At 47.1% G+C, this 16,101-nt stretch overlaps 1 protein-coding gene across 1 annotated transcript in view; it reads right to left on the reverse strand.

The window, feature by feature from the left end:
* SLC4A4 (solute carrier family 4 (sodium bicarbonate cotransporter), member 4) overlaps positions 1-16,101 on the reverse strand; it is a 158,739-nt gene that overhangs the window by 16,329 nt on the left and 126,309 nt on the right. The window contains exons 13-18 of the mRNA XM_010575495.1: positions 13,696-13,967; positions 10,264-10,334; positions 8,588-8,776; positions 6,340-6,453; positions 5,826-5,987; positions 792-970 (exon numbers count right to left, since the gene is read on the reverse strand). Coding sequence (XP_010573797.1) covers positions 792-970; positions 5,826-5,987; positions 6,340-6,453; positions 8,588-8,776; positions 10,264-10,334; positions 13,696-13,967 — 987 coding nt within the window. The remainder of the gene's footprint in view (positions 1-791; positions 971-5,825; positions 5,988-6,339; positions 6,454-8,587; positions 8,777-10,263; positions 10,335-13,695; positions 13,968-16,101) is intronic.

A 16,101-nucleotide genomic window follows, 5' to 3' on the forward strand; every position in this document is an offset into this window, starting at 1 on the left:
CCTGATTTCCAGAAGTGCTCCTATTGAAAGCACTTCAGACCACTTAATTAAGGCAACCAAATACAGAAAAAATGGCTTGATTAAGTAGAGATGATTGCTCTAGGCATGACAGATTTACATTTTTTACCATTATGTTTGCTAATGAATGCCTGTCTAATTTCCATGGATAAAGAAATCTGCAGTAAATTTCTCTCCTTTCTCAAACACTGGAAAACTATGTCTGATCTGGCCGAATAAACTTTTGAGCAGTTACATGGGGATTTGTCCAAGGAATTGCCAGAGACCTGCACTGCTCAATCTCACAGCCGGGTTTGGAAATACAAAGAAAGCAGCACAAAATTCTTCACGACAACTTTGCGGCGTCCAACGGGCACCAGAGCTGGCTCTGTTAAGCTTCGTGTATTTGGGGGTGACTTCAACGTGCGTGCCCAAAGCAGACCGAGAAATGGTCTAAGCTCCAGTGCAAAGTTTCCTTCCTTTCCTCCCCTTCGCTGCCACACATTTGCACAGGCTCTCCACCGTCTACAGGCACGCAGGTAGTACAACGTTTTTCTTCCTTTTCAGGAGAGACTATTTACAAAAGGGCTACGCCAGATAAACTCCTAACTAGACATATCCTCTGCGGACAAAAAAAAGCTGTAAGGAAGCAGCTGATCTGAAGATTTACAGCAAATCTAAGAGCTATTCCCCCTGAACCTCTACACGTGTCCTGCTCGAAGCAAGACCATTTATAGTACAAACTGATCTTTGCAGGCAAACGAGGCAATTAAGGCCTTTCTGGTTTGACATACCTCACTCCCAAAAACTTGGGCTGTTCTCCAGGGGCTGAAGTTTCTGTCTCCATCTTCAAGCTGTCAATATGAGCAATGGAGATCACGGTAGCAGCAACATACCAGGGCAGACCCATAAAGGAGCATACGATCATCAGAATGGCCACCCAGAACAAATCCAGATGATATCCAGCACCTTTCTGTGAAGGGAGACAGACAACCTTCAGCTTCATTATTCTAAATACCTATGGAACGGCCAGGGCTCTGGCCTAGGGGCAGAAGCATACCAAACAAGCAGTGTTTCCTTCTACAGCATCTTTTGGCCAACAGAAATCATCCTAAGAAACAGCAGAGTAGGACACATTGCTCCTTAAAAGGATGAACTACCTGCCTCCGCAGGGAAAACAGGTAAGCGGTACAGTTCTGGCAAGCTCTGGAAACAACAGCATACAGTAAGCAAAGGGGCGCAGCAGACTTGCAAGCAGTCTGGCAGAAGACCAGGCACCTCGTGTACGCTATATAGTGCTCGGAGGTTGAGTTGGTACAAGCCCAGTCCTGCCACCAGTCAAATAGCTCTTTACAGAGGTACCTGACACAGCAGACCATGAGCTAAAGACAATCAGGGAGCACCACCTTCAGCAAAGAGTATTTGGTGAGATACACATAATCGCTTGTAAACAGTATAAGCAAGCTCCCAATATGTAAAACTCTCTATTTTTTAAATATATATATATATATGCACATATGTATCTTGGTTATAATGGGTTTATAGTGTTCTGAAGGAGCTCCGTATTGCCTCTTAAAAAACAGAAATGAAACCCTATTATAAAGTGCTGTTTTTATAATGATACGTTCCCATTTCTTTAATGAGGTAACACAGTGACAAGAAGTCCAATGCCCAGCACCATCCCAACACCCTGCCGCCTCCCGGCAGCGTGGATAAAAACACGACGGTCCGTTTTCACAGCACGAGGCAGTTATGGCAGCAAGAGAGTTTGGAGAGGGCAAGCAGACGGATGATCATCTGCAAAGCAGGAGAGCGGCTTGCGACGGTGTGAGCCGTTTGTCCCACTGCTCTGCTACGAGAGCACAGGACTTCTTTTGCTGTGGTGGGAGGCCAAGATCGGTACCTTTGTGTGCCAAGTCATCTCGCGTCTGTGTCCGGTGACAGCTTGGATGTGCACAGAGCTTTAAACACCCAAATGACCCTTTAAAACCAGCCTGAAGCCTAATTTTAGTTTCAAGCAGCTGTTGGAAAATAACTCTCGGTGTCATGACTTAGTGAAGTCTACCTGAAAGCACCAAGATACGGCGCCTGCCTAAAGGTAACATTTGCTATTTGCTGTCTCAGAGCAAGATCTGAACTCCTGTATTTAGGAGAGGAAGCAACTGCAGGATCCCACAGTCGGGACGTGACAACTGGTCCGAGCCCTGCTGATCGCGCCTGGTGCTGGAGGCATCTTCCTCAACACCCAACCCTAGGGTGCCTTGGGGAAAGCAACAAGAACAGCTCAGACCCTATAGAAAGGAGAAAGCTGCCCTCATTTTTTACTCCTTTTTAAAGACCTCTGATCTTCTGTTTTTGAAATCCTTTGATGAACTAACACAGGAAATCCACTGGTCACAAGTGCCAGGAGAAAAACCAAAGAAACAAAAGAGCCACCAAAGAAAGGGATCTTTGGAAAAACACCAGGCAAACCTTTTAAGGCTTGCTATTTTAAAGAAGGTTAACCTTTTTTTTAATCCTGTTCAATTTGATTTTATTGGAAAGAACAAATGATCTGGGCTTACTTGGTGACCCAGGAGGGAAAGCAACCCAGCTCATCTTGAACAGTCCTCATTGTTTTCCTCATACGTGCGCTGCTTGCCTTGGCTGGCCGGCAGCACTGGGACAGGCACTCAGTGACACTCTGCCAATACTTTAGCAAGGCACCAGCAGAAAAAAACCCGTCTTTCTCTTGGCCTCCAGTGGATTTTGTGAACGGAGGTGGTTTTTGGTGCAGAGTAGCAGGATCGGACTCGAGAACCCCCAATTAAACAAAAGCATGTGCTCACAACCATAACAAAGGAAGCAGGACGTAAATTTTTTATATTAAACAGTACTTTGCTGGAGTGTTTATACTTTGTTACTAAAAAAGCACTCCCAGTGCTCATAGCATAACCACGTTCAGTGCCTATAAGCTGAAGAGATGAGGGACCTTTTTTTCAGGCGGGAAGAACAGTGAATATATTCTTCCAGTGATAAAGAACATGGTATGTCTGCTTAGTTAGGTGCAGGAGACAGACCTAAAACTGAGACCATGTCCATGACTAGCCTCTCCCCGAGGAAGATATGGGCATAGTATTGAAGAGATCTGCCCAGATCCGGATGGCAAAAGGTGATGTTCTGACGGCTTTTTTAAACCAGCCCCCTAAGACCATCAGCCAGCACCCATCACTGCGCACAACAAACCTTTCCCATTCCCTGTTCCTCTGACTTTCTCCTCCAGATCAGGACCAGGATAGTCTTAAATCACACGTCAGTCATCTAACATCCACAGTGACCACTCGAGTTAAAACATCCTCCTCTTTTTCAAGTAAAAGCTCCATTCACATTTCTGACACCTCTCAATATTTAACTCATGAAGCGGGTATCTAAATAGTGACCCAGCGCTACCCATGTTCTGAGTGAGTCTTTACTCTCATGGGTTAGATCACTTGAAACATGTCCTGTGAGCAGGAAAGGAGAGTTTTCTTTTACAGGAATTTAATATTTTTCAACAGAACTGACCGTGCAGAGAAAGGGAAAACCCTACAGGCATGAAAAACTGCATAGCGCCGGTCTGGAAAGTTTATTTTAAAAACATTACTACAACCTAGGCTGTTATATGTCAGCGGATATGGAGCTCTTCTTTAAATAACATCCAACTGTGGCTATGCCCTTGGTTATGTCCCAATCTCTTCAGCTAATTGCTTCTATTTTACAGCACTGTACAGCCAACACAGCTGTCATACTTGGGCCATCTCTGGCCATACCCACCACAGGTGGGGTCCTGCCATCGCTCCGGCACCCCAAAACCTTTTTCGGAGCGGCTGACAGCCACCCCGATGCGCCGTGCCCGCTCAGGGATGGTCACGACACAGAGACCTTGCTGTGCCGATGGCTGGGAACATCCGCCAACGATCGTCTGACATATAAACACGGTAATAGTGGTTTGTCAGATCTGGAGAAACTTTGTCCGTTGTGATAAGGTGAGAGAGACTTTGGCTTGAATGCAGTAACGCAGTGCTGGGCAAATTAAAATTAAGTCCTGGCTCAGGTTAAAGTAGAGCTCCTGAGGAGATCCTTCCAAGCTCACAGCCTCTCCCCACCGCAAGCCTCAGCTCCCAAAACCATGCACTCTCTGCAGATCCACGCATGACCTGGTGGACCCACTCTGGCCACCCTCGTTTTCCTTTCCATGCTGGTGCACCAGATTCATGAAGTATCCCCTTAGAGTCTATGACAGAAGAGCAGGGAGAAAGCTGACCACAATCACAAAGCAACTTTCTCTCCTTAAAACCAGCAGCAGATGACAGGGAATAGGCCCACGTTTTCGAGGGAGGAAGGTTGTAGGAGGAAAATTAGATGTTAAAAGACATTTGATGCTAGAGGAGAGGTGTGAGTTAGCTGGACTTGAGTCTGGGACTAGTTTCTCTAGAGAACTACAGCGTGAAGTGAACGGCCATTTGGAAGCACAAGCACTACCAAAACCCAGCAGTTTTGCACAGCAGCTCTAAGGCAGCAAGCGATCAGAGCCTTCTGCTCGCCCCAATCATCTTTCCAAATGCCTTGTTGAAGAACATGCCAGAAAGAACGACTGCCAAGCACCCTCACTGGAAAGCATCCTATCCTTCCTAGGTGTTCCTTAACATCAGACCTGGGGACTCGTTTTAAAGGAATGAACAGTTTTGCTAGTATGTATAACCACATTTGCTGGACACAGTGGACAGCATGTGTTTACCCTATGCAAGCAAACGTCCAGCATGACAGACATCAACTGTTCTCCCCTGTTCCTGACTGCATTTAACTGAATGATTTCTCATCTCCTACTGGAAAAGCAGAGCATGTCAGATGGACAAGTAAAGCGGACAAGCAAATAACTTTATGTTTATGGACAGAAGCGCACCCTCTTTCCTCTTCCAATTCTTCACATGGCAGAGTCTTGCAGAATTACCAAGGCAAATGACACCGCTGGGGTCAGGGCTAGTAGATTTTCAAATGAACTTCATCCAGCCCTTTACCAAGGTTGACCAGTGCTACTACCATGAGTAGAGTTGCAGGCGCAGCAAGGTTAAGAAGGCAGCTAGACATTGTTTACATCAGTATTCTTTACAAGACAAGCTTTGACCAGCTATACTTACAAGTTTTCTTTGCCATTCTCCAACTTTTACAGTTGGAGGGTGAAGCTTTTGCAAGGAAAGATCAAAATATTGTCAAGCTTTTAAGAAACTTTCAGTTTTATGTTGATATGAAAAGGGTCTTTAAACAAAAGTTCTGCCTCTCAAAGGAGGGCTGCTCTAATTTCTTCCGGCTTAGCCACGTCTTTGCCAGATGAACAGTGGGTAGGACACGATGGGACTAAGTCCTTTCCTTCCCCTAGAAGGGATGGGGTAGCTGGCTGGTTTTGTGAAATCTGACTATTCCTGGCATGAGACCTGTTTGCGAAGGAAAAGGGAGGAGCAATCCCAAAGCTTCTCACGTGGGAATGCTTCAGGCCGCACGATGGCGAAGCCAATCAAAATTATTAAGTGCTTACTGAACGAGACATTGCCAGTTAGCCCTGCAAAGGATTCTTGCTTTTGCAGGAGGGCGAATGCTGTTTGTGCAACGCTCAAGATTTTCAACTGAATCAGCGGTTTTCCTGGCAAAACCTCTACACTAGTTAACAAAATAAATATTGTTGTTAAACACCAGCAGCGACGTTTCTGAGGTGGCATGTACGTTCAACGCTGCCACAGGCCAACCTCCACCTCCAGCACAGAAAAAACAGCGGGCAGCTCTCTGCACATCTGCAAGACGCAAAGCACACCCACCTTGAGCTTGTGCTCCTTCCTATTGACGATGACGGCTGTGATTTGCTGGTCCATGAAGATGAGGATAGTCACCAGAAGCGCAGGGATGGCTGCTGCCAGGTACACCCACCACGGGTTCCCTCCGAAAGGTGGGATAAACCAACCCCTCTCGGGACTGGTTGGCTTCGAAGGGCAAGGAAAAGAAAGCTTGCGTTAGAGCTGCAATATAGGAGCGATGACATCCTAAATACACTTGTACTTCCAGCAATGGGGCTACAGGGAGACGCCTGACGTTTGCAACAATTTCATCCTTCCCATTAACAGCAACAAGAGGTTCAAAGTATGGAGGCAGGATTTAGGAGATCAATCAGCCAACCAAAATGACGTTAATAAAAAGGATGTAATCTGAGTCAAATGGTCCTTTCCAGATCGCTGACTACTTTCCCGTTTTGAGGACAAGTCGCTTTATACAGGACAAATGGGTGGAAAAGGGAACCTCTTCCAAAGGCCACCAAACAAGCTGATGATGACATACCTTGAATTCACTTGGCACAAGTAGTTTTGGTGTGTCCACGCCTACCAGGGCATCTATTCCGCAGAAAATCAAAATGGACAAGATAATGGCAAAGTCACTGATGAGCTTCCGGGCCTGAAACAGAAGTTGATATCAGTAGTTAGCGCTATGAAACACCATTTCACCTATGCTTTAGTTTCTACGTGATTCTCCAGGCTTGTGTCTGGTGACAATACAAGCTCATCGTTTCTCCTTTCACAGAAACAAAAGTGCGCGTTGTCATGTCTGGTGCCATTTGCCTAAATGTGCCTTGGTACTTTCTTGTGTTGTCTGAAAGCCAAACAATTAAGCCTAAATGGAAGTATAAAAACAAGCCTAAGGAAAAAGAAAACTGCTTTTGTAAGAAACTCCCACATGAATCCTTCAAGGCAGTGTCACCGATGTTACGTTTGACAGCAGCCAACAACCGCTGGTATGGAGACCTAGTTCCTCTGCAGCAGTGTCTGAAGAGACTTTTCAGGACCAGGTTCCAATATTAACAGACATTGAACATTTAAAAATAAACCTAAAAAAATAGTGACTTTTTTTAGACATATAAAACATTGCCTCCTTCTGTTTGCCTTCTGATTTCTGATTCTTTAGGGTCCACATATTCATGTTTTTCTATGCAGAGCCACAGACTGCTTTTTTGACACGAGTCGAGCTTCTCATGTTATCACAGGATTCCTAAGGTATGTGGCTTTAGCAAAAAATACTGTGTTATCCCCAGACTCCATTCTTTTCCTATAACTGATTTTGCAATGCAGATTGGAAAAAAAAAAAGGAAAAGGGAAGAAATGGTATTTTACACCGGACAATGGAAACAGTCACAAACTTCCCTTTAGAAGATGGGAAGACCCAAACTTCTATGACAGAGGAGATGTTCTGTATGACTGGCAGAGATTACATTGTTTTCTGTTCCAGTAATAAATCAACCTAAACAGACAGGAAAACTAACTAGGCTTCTCAGCTAAAACCTCAACATGTCCTAAGTGTGCAACTCTCCTGGAGTCATTGGAATATGACAACCTAAAGCTGCCACTGGTCAGACCCCACGATTTAACTGGGCAGGACCCACTGTGCTTGTCTGTAACTGCGTGATCTTTTCAGAGCTGTTGTTCCTTCCAGGTTTGCTGGGTTCACATGGTTACAGAGAAATTGAGCTGCATTCCAGCCTGGATGGAATTTGTTTCCTTTTTATTAAAAATAATAGAGGTTCAATTGTAACACAGCAGAACAGTAAACATCCATGCAGGATAAATCCCCGTGTGTCAGAATGCCAAAAACAGGGGGCAGGTCTCGGAGAGAAACGTGGCTTTGGTACACATGGAAACGACCAGCTCGCACGCGTGTCGTGGTAACTTTAGTCGGGGAGACAAAACAAGCAGATGCACCTAAGAGGTGCATGTAAGTTGGCAAAGTCTGAGCAAATTCTTGTTTAAATCAATGCAGAGGTTTTTCAGGTCGTCCTTATTTCGCACCTGAGCCTCAGAAAAGAAAGGGAATTTCTGCTTTAGGTCCCTACCGTAACAGGTAGACCAGGCATGAACTGCAGTGAAGTTCAACATTTTTGCATTGATTTCCGAGTGTTTCAAATGCTACGTGGTAACATCAAAGATGTGTCTCTGCTCTCCTGCTCTATGCAGACAGCTCGCTGACACGCTTTTACTCAGTGACAAAGCCAAGGGCTTCTTTTGTCCTCCCCAAATAGTCCCTCTGGCTATAAGCAGGGAGACTTCTGACATAATGATTAATAGCCCCTTTTGGTCATTTGCCCTCTGTAGAACGGCCACGCATCCTACCACAGAGTCAGTACATCACATTAAGCTGCGTATCTGGCACCGAAAATGGCCAGCTGAAACTATATACGCCTGAAGGATTCTTCTGATTCCTTAAGGCTGATAAGCTACATCGTGGCGTATCTCAGCTTGGAAGAGTTGTCTTTGGCACCTTTAAAATCACTGCCACATCCCCACAACAGATTATGGCTCATTTTGGCTCTTCTGCTGCCTTACCCGTGCCCCCCAGAAACACTGAGAGAATGACAGCTAAGCCATCCCAGACATACTTGGTTAACCAGTCGCAAGGTTTTATCTCAACCACTGCAACCTGGCTTCCCTGCAAAGCATTTCTCCCTGTGCGTGTGTGACAGCTACACCAAAAGGAAGGCTGATCTTTGCACTCCAAAAGAGTAAAGAAACAGACTGCTGAGGTGAAAGGAGATACTTACAGTGGTTGGAAAATAGCGACTGGTCTTGAATTTCTTCAGGGCCATGGAGCAGGTGTAAGTGCCAAAAAAGAGGATGAAAGACATGAGGGTGATGTCAGGGACATATTCGCAGTTGTTGCCCACAAGTTGTCCTCCGTATTTCAAGCACTCCTTCGTTGTCAGAGATGACCAGTCAACGGTGGTGTTGTACTGCAGAAAAAAAGAGAACGTTTCCATAAAGCTGTGCATGAGCTGCTCAGGCTAGGATAGGAACGGGGACAGAGCATCAGGAAAAATACTGGGAGGAAAAGGGAGGCACGGTGCAGAAGCTAAAATTCCCTGTGCTTGTGTGCAGACAGAATGGATTTTAACCTGGACACAGGATGATATTACCTGGGAACTGAGGACAGTCTGGGCCTTGGAAAGAAGACAGAGATCTTTTGACCTCTGCTGCGGTCTGCCAGAGACACTCTGCATTGTTGGAAAGCAGGGTTTTGGGGGAGGAGGGCTGAGATGACTGTTCCAAGAAAGGACAGCCTGGAAATGCGACTTGTTGGGTTGTTTTCATGTCTCCAGGCCTCAGTTCAGTTCTTTGCCCTCCTTTTACGCATGCTTCCCCTCTCCCGAGACTGACAATCAAATGCTTAAACCCACAAAACCCAAGAAGAGTTCTTCTTAATGGAACAGAGGCGGCAACGGGCACCCTTCTCCCGACGGGTGGATGCAGGCGTCCCGACAGCCGGCATCGTATCGGAGCTGGGGGCTGCTCATCCCTTCCCCGAGCGATATTTTCTGTGGCGGGCAGCCGAACGAGGAGGTCCTCATTCCCAGCCATTCCAGAGGCATCCAGCTTGGATGCTCAGGGACCGCGGCCAGCTGACGGAGATGGGGCAGTGAAGAAGGCAAGGAGCAGTGAAGGGCACACGAGGTGCAGCCTGGCCATCAGAAAACCTCGCCTCTACTTCTCCAGCCTGCGACCGACCCCCTCGGGGACCTTTTGCCTTTGGGTTCATGCCTCATGCTCCTAGTGCTCACAGACAGCGTGCCCAGCTCAGAAACCATTCCCTTTCTGCTGGGCCACTTGATGGCACACAAGAGCGGCCACCACGTGAAAAGAAACACGGATGGGTGGGATCTGTGTTCTTCAGGAGAAAGTTGTTCCTCTGCGTCTCAACTTACTTCCCCTTCATCAAACACAAAGGTATGTGACCCCATCAAGCTCTGATTCTTTCTCCTCATTGTCCAAAGCTCACCACCGGAGTGAAATGTGGAAAAGGCAGGGTTAGCCGCAGAAAAACCAAAGAATGGGATGGAAACAGGACCTTCCAAAGGAAGGGCTGGCCGCAACACTCCTACCATTACAGTCCTGGACACAAGGATCTGACTAATCCCCCGGGAGAACCATTTGCATCCTGCCAATGCACAGAGATCAGACTGCAAGGAAGTGGCCGCTATTAGGAAGTAATTAATATTATCAAATTGCGCACTTGGTATTGTGTATGCAGTACTAGGAGAACTCCTTGGAGGATCAAGCGAGCATGCCAAAAGGAGCAGTGTCACGGGCAACAGGGGAGCGTCAGCGCGAGGGTTTTCTTCATGTGACCAATTCCCGATCTATTGGCATGGCCCAGCAGAAACACACGGCACTTACAGACTTCAGAGACCACATAATCCCCGCTCTCGCTAAGGGCACTTACCATCTCAGTAGAGGAATAGAACAACTCATCAGCTGACGGCACCGCTGTCCTGTTAAATAACGAGCTATTAACTGCAAGAGAGGACAGAAAAAGGAATACCGTGAGCGTGGTGCTGAAACAGCTAGGAAGGAAAGCAAATTTCAACTATTAAAATCACTTGTTAACTCCATCAAACTGTTTGCTCAAGTAAAGAGAGTCAAAAGTATTGTTTCAGAGTGACTCAAAAGCATCAGTCATCAATCACTTAAAAAATGGAAAGCAAAGGCTACAAGAAACATAATTCAGATCTAACTGGGGTTTTTTTAGAGCTCATTGTAAAAAAAAAAAAAATTACAGAAAACCAGACAGACAACATAATATTTCACGATTTTGCAGTATTTTTCTAATAATTTCTGGATTAAAATAAATATCCACAGACCACTCCTAACTATTAATTTAAAATTAATGCACAACCCCAAAGATACCCAGAAAATCAAAATGCATTTCAGAATCCAGCACAAACACATTTTTTGAGTTAAAAAACCAAAAGATAAAGAGTAACTGAAATCAGCAGGATGGAGATGATTTCTTTGAAAAAAGGGGCAGCATTCACTGTAACGATGATACATGTTTTCCTTTTGTTTTCACGGGATTAGAAATCATTTATTTGAAATTTCATTTAGAAAGGCAATCCTGCCTGAATATAGGCTTGTCAACTACATCCTCATGTTTTATTTAGGTTTTGCATGTACTTTCACACCTGATAAGAATATTTAAGTGGTGTTAAGATACTGCATAGCTCGCATTCGTTTAGTGGGAGAATGAGTAGGTGCGTTTGCCTTTTATACTACTGAAATCACACTAGGGTCTAAATAAGTAGTAGGACATCTTTATACGTAGGCAATCTTTCCGGGGCGCTTGACAAGGAAGATCTCATGGATTGTGCCGTTATTGCAGATGTTGCCACCGGCGTCTTCCTCGCGACGGCAGCGATCTCTTTGGGAAGGTCCGTGCGGGGCAGCCTGCTCCTCAACCCTGAGGGCAACACCTGAGCGCAGAAACCATGCCAAGCTGCGAGGATGGAGTTGAGCCTGTGAAACCATGCAGTCCTTTTCTTGAGAGGTCAAAGTTTGAGAAGAGGTAATAAATGTCTCTCTTGGAGTGCTTCATGGGTTTTTTAGCATCTCCAATCACATCCAAACCCTCTTGGTAGGCTTGACAGATGAGGTAAAGTGCCTTTTGGATGGAGCACCTTGTCCCCTCTGAGCAGAAACATGCAAGACGGCCAGTTCGACAAGGGTCTTCGCGGTCTCACATCGGTACCCAAAAACTGCACGGAGCAGAGAGCAGCAAGGTGCCATCTCCTAGACCCCCAGCCCCCTCGGCATTCCGGCACACTCTCCCGATGCTTCGCTTTTGGCTAAACAGTTGCTACGTGGAAGCTATTGCTCCCGAAAGCGGATGGAGCATGGCTTCGGCTGTTGGTTTTGCCTTTTAACTTCTTGACCCACGTTATAAAACGGTACGTGTTTGCTCAGAGACGCAGATTAGAGGTGCAAGGATCAAAGCGACGTCCCCGCGGGACATAGTAAGTAATCACTGCCAGAGCACACACAGATCCTGCTGGTGATTCCAAAGGCATTGTTTTAAGGTCCTGCAGAAAGCCTGGTGGGGCTGGCGAGACGCTGCTCCCCGGCTTTCCGAGGCCTCTGCGAGTGGGAGCGCGGGCAGAGCCCGCTGCGGAAACCCAGCAATGCAAGCTAATGGCTGATGCAAAAACTCTGGAGCCAAATCATCATGAGACAGAGATTAAAACCAACAATAAAAAGCCCGAATCGGAGCATGAGAGAAGAAGAGCCAGCTTCACCTGTGGCTTGACAAAAATCAATAAAGCTTTACCTGCACTTACTTTGGACAAAAGCAAATAAATCTGCTCCCCTCTCCAGCACAACCCCTGACAGCTTATCAACGACTGCTTGCAATATCCCAACTGCAGCAGACATTATCTGCACTAGAGGAAAATCACTGGCAAGAAAGCACCTGCTACTGCATTACACTGTTTCCTAGAAGCAGGCACCCCCTTTTGCTAATCTGCCACGTGCATTTTTATTCCATTTCCTGACGCACGAGAGAAAGCTTGCAAACTTTCAGGGAGGAAATGTTAGCATAAAGGATAATTGATGTCCTAATGCTCTGTTGGTATCTGCTTACAAAAGCCGCTGCTGAAAGACCTTACAGTCTTGAGCTGTGTTTCGAAGACATTGACACTCCACCGCTGGGATCGCACCTTGCTTTGGGTTAAGTTCAGATCTCCTCGCTTATCTTACGCTGTGCCATCCTCCTCAGTGTGTTCACCCACAGCCAAAGAGCCCACCCAGCTGCTGGGGCACAATTCCCCCTTTCCCTGAGCCCCCCTGGTCACTGACACCACGCTGAGCAGCTAGCAAATATCCCAGAAACACAAGAAGGATATTCTGCCTCTACTTTGCCATCTTACACAGGGCTTTAAAAAAATGCAAGACGTGGAGAATAAGGCCACTTACGTGCCATTCGAATGGAAGCAGAACTAGACCAACATCCATGGGCTTGCAGAGAGCCTACATTTAATAGCTAACCTAAGTACACGGTTCCTAGGGACCCAGTTCCCAACACCTTTTGCACAGAGGCAGCTAGCAGCAACCAGAAGCTTTTCCTGTTTGACAGGTTCGTTGAGATAACCTGAAGTTTACCTTGAGCGCAAACCAAGTTTCTTGCTCACTCCTCATTGTTTGAAGGATCCTAGGAGTGGTCACAGCTTCCCTAATGGTACGAGCCAGCATACTTCTGTTTGGATTTGGGTTTTGTAACCTTTTGTTCCCGGCTGTGTTGCCAGATCTATACGTATGCTGGCTATACCTGCCTTGCAGCCCACGCTCTAGCGATAGGCTGAACTGTTGGATATACTTGCCTTCTGCTCCAGTGAGGACCTGTTTGTGCTTTCCCACTCATACACGCAGCCAGGAGGTGGAAAACCACCCATGTTTGGGTAACGCCCTGAATAAATCCAGCTCCTGCACTTGACAAAATGGCACAGGGGATACCAGGAGTGACCTGAGCACCATGGCAGTGACCTGACCTCCGCTTCTGCCCCTTCACAGACTTCTCAGAGGAACACTGTTCAGAGTTAAAAGCCACAGGGATGCAAGGAGACAAGGGTACAGAGACAGCTTCTCCACTGGTAACGATGCTCACATGAGGAGTCCCAGGAAGGTCGGCTATAAAGATATTCCAGCTGGCACATAGGGTGAAATTCACCCCTCACCTTCAAAGTAAGGCTTAGACATGATATCTGAAGACAACTGATAAAGAAGGATTAATCTTCCTGTTTATTATCTGGACTGCAGCCCAACAGAAAAAGAAAGCAAATACAATCTCCTATCTGCAAAATGGAGAGCTAATTAAACATTCTCTTACCTGGATCTAATGGTTCACAGGCACAAGAGTAATGTGTGATATAGTCCACCTTGAACTCGGAGTTGATCGGGTAATGGTCTGCCAGCTTGATCATCTTCTTGAAAGCATCGTAAATGAAGATGAAGCTAATAAGGGAGGAAAAACCTTCCTCGGTGAAGCGGGTGAAGTACTTGACTAGGAAGCTGGCATCGGTAGCGACGAGAATGAGACACTGGAAGGCTGACCAAAGGCCGATCCAGAGACGAAACTCCAGGTAGTCAAAATCGTTGTCTCTGCAACAAGACAGGAGCGGGCAGGAAGGGAAAATATTGGGGTTAGATAAATCCACGCAGGATCGTGACTTCCCGGCGAGAAGTGGTGAACGCACAGCCTCTGGGACCTGTGCTCATTTAGACTCAACGAGAGTGGTCCCAAGAGCTAAGCTAAGTTTTCAGCCAGCCAACTCCATAAATGTATGTGGTGCCGTTTAACAGCCAAAGTGGCAGAAAAGCATGCAGAAGTGATCAGTCTTTGCTTACGCCTCCACTAATAAATGTTACCAATGAATTCAAGCTTTTTCTAGGCTTCCCAGTAAAAACCCTCTCCTGGCAAACAGGCGCACAGCTGTAAAGGCCCAAACCTCCAGCTGTGCAGACCAAGAGCAGCTCAACGCCGACAGCTTTCCACCAGCTGAAGACGTAACCACAGCCTACAAACCTCCTTCAGAAAAGCCATCTCCTGCCCAGCCTCACACTCAGGAGCCTGCATTTCCATCTCTCAGGCCCTTGCAGTATCTGCAGAAATCAAAATATCAGCAGGAGAAGACCATGACGTACAAAGCAGAGGATGACAAACCCTGGTGCCAGGACGTGGCAGGCTGTGGAGAACAACGGAGTGAACTCCATCGTTCCTTCCCGGGAAGTTTGTTTGCCCCTTGTTTGCTGCTCGAGGCGGAGTCCAAAGGCAGGCTTTTAGGACCAAACAAACGTGAAAAGCAAACACCAGAGCAGAGAAGGGCCTGCCAAGGAGGTTACTGCCTGCTCTGGGGAAGGGAGCAGGAGGCAGTGGGGCTGGAAGCCCCAGCCAGCCGGTCTTCCCTGGAAGCCAGGAGCCCTGCGGTGCTGGAAGGACAGACGACGAAGGGCAGTTTCTGCGGAAAGTCTCAGAGCAAAGTCTTGTTAACAGCATCAGAAAGCTCTGGGGAGGGGATGGGGACCAGGACTTTATCCTTTCCTCCCCCCAACTACATCACCTCTACCTTTTGTTGGCATTCACCCACAACGCGGCAAACTTTGGAGCAATTTTGTGCGGCATGCCCCAGGCACCCACCCCACCGCCAGCAGAAATCCTGGCCGACAGCGGGGCTCGAGGGCAATTTTCTAGCACATGGGGTAAAACTGCAGAGTAGAGAACAAAGGAGCACCTCAACAGGGGGAACTACAACCTTGTGATTGTAAAATGGGAGAAAAGGCTGCAGGCCAGGCAGGGTGCCAGTTAAAGGCTTGCGGCTGGGCGGTGTCATGCATTTCTGTAAGGATCCTGGGTCGGATGTCAGGTAGGCTCAGACAGCTTTGGGCATCTGTATTCAAACCAAGCCTCTGCGAGGCTTTCTCCTTATTGTAGGTAAACATCTCAGGGAGGGCTGCAGCCGTCTCACACTGAGAGTCTGACCTGGAAGAAGGGCAAGAAGCATCTAAGTCATGATTTAGAAAAAGAGAAGGAAAAAAAGTAAACAATAAAAAGACCCCAGCGACAGCTCTCTGAAATATCCGGAGTCAGTGCCTCAGAGAGCAGGAGCTGCCATCCATCTGACCGAGCGTGGAGAAGACGTCTGGCAGAAGCCCAGATGGCATCCTGACTGCACACCATTGCAGAACTTCAAAAGGTTTTAAACTATTTTTTTTTTTTACCCCTCACAGTCCTGCAGCACTTCTGAAGCTCACAGAACAAATGAAAAAGCACAGGACATTTCGCATACACAATACAACAGGCTAAGTACTTCTGCCGTGATTGATTTTCTTTCCAAGGTCTCTGGAAGGGAAACTTTTTCCCAACAGCCTGCTTCTGCGGCTGAAGGCAGAAGGGCTGGGGTCCTGATTTCCCAGGGAGCCTGGTGCCTCGCTTCCCGCTGCTTCCAGCTTGGAAACCCAGACTTATTTCACAACAGGCATCGGAGAGACTCTGCACGGCAGCAGAGCTCACCAGCCGGGATGCGAGCTGACCCAGGGCGTCCTGTAGCATCGACCCTCTCTGCCGGCAAGGCGGCGAACGCCGCTCCTGCAGGCACCCAAAGCTAGATGCGCGGCTGGGTACGCAAGGCTTTTTTAGGTGTCTCTCCATACACACACGCACAGAGTCAAACTTTAAATGAATCGGTAGATGGGAAGTCTTTCTAATTTTGCTCCCAGCAGGGAACAGGGTGTTGTG

Source organism: Haliaeetus leucocephalus, unplaced genomic scaffold (assembly GCF_000737465.1).
Source record: "Haliaeetus leucocephalus isolate CR32 unplaced genomic scaffold, Haliaeetus_leucocephalus-4.0 Scaffold484, whole genome shotgun sequence".
Lineage (NCBI taxonomy): Eukaryota > Metazoa > Chordata > Aves > Accipitriformes > Accipitridae > Haliaeetus > Haliaeetus leucocephalus.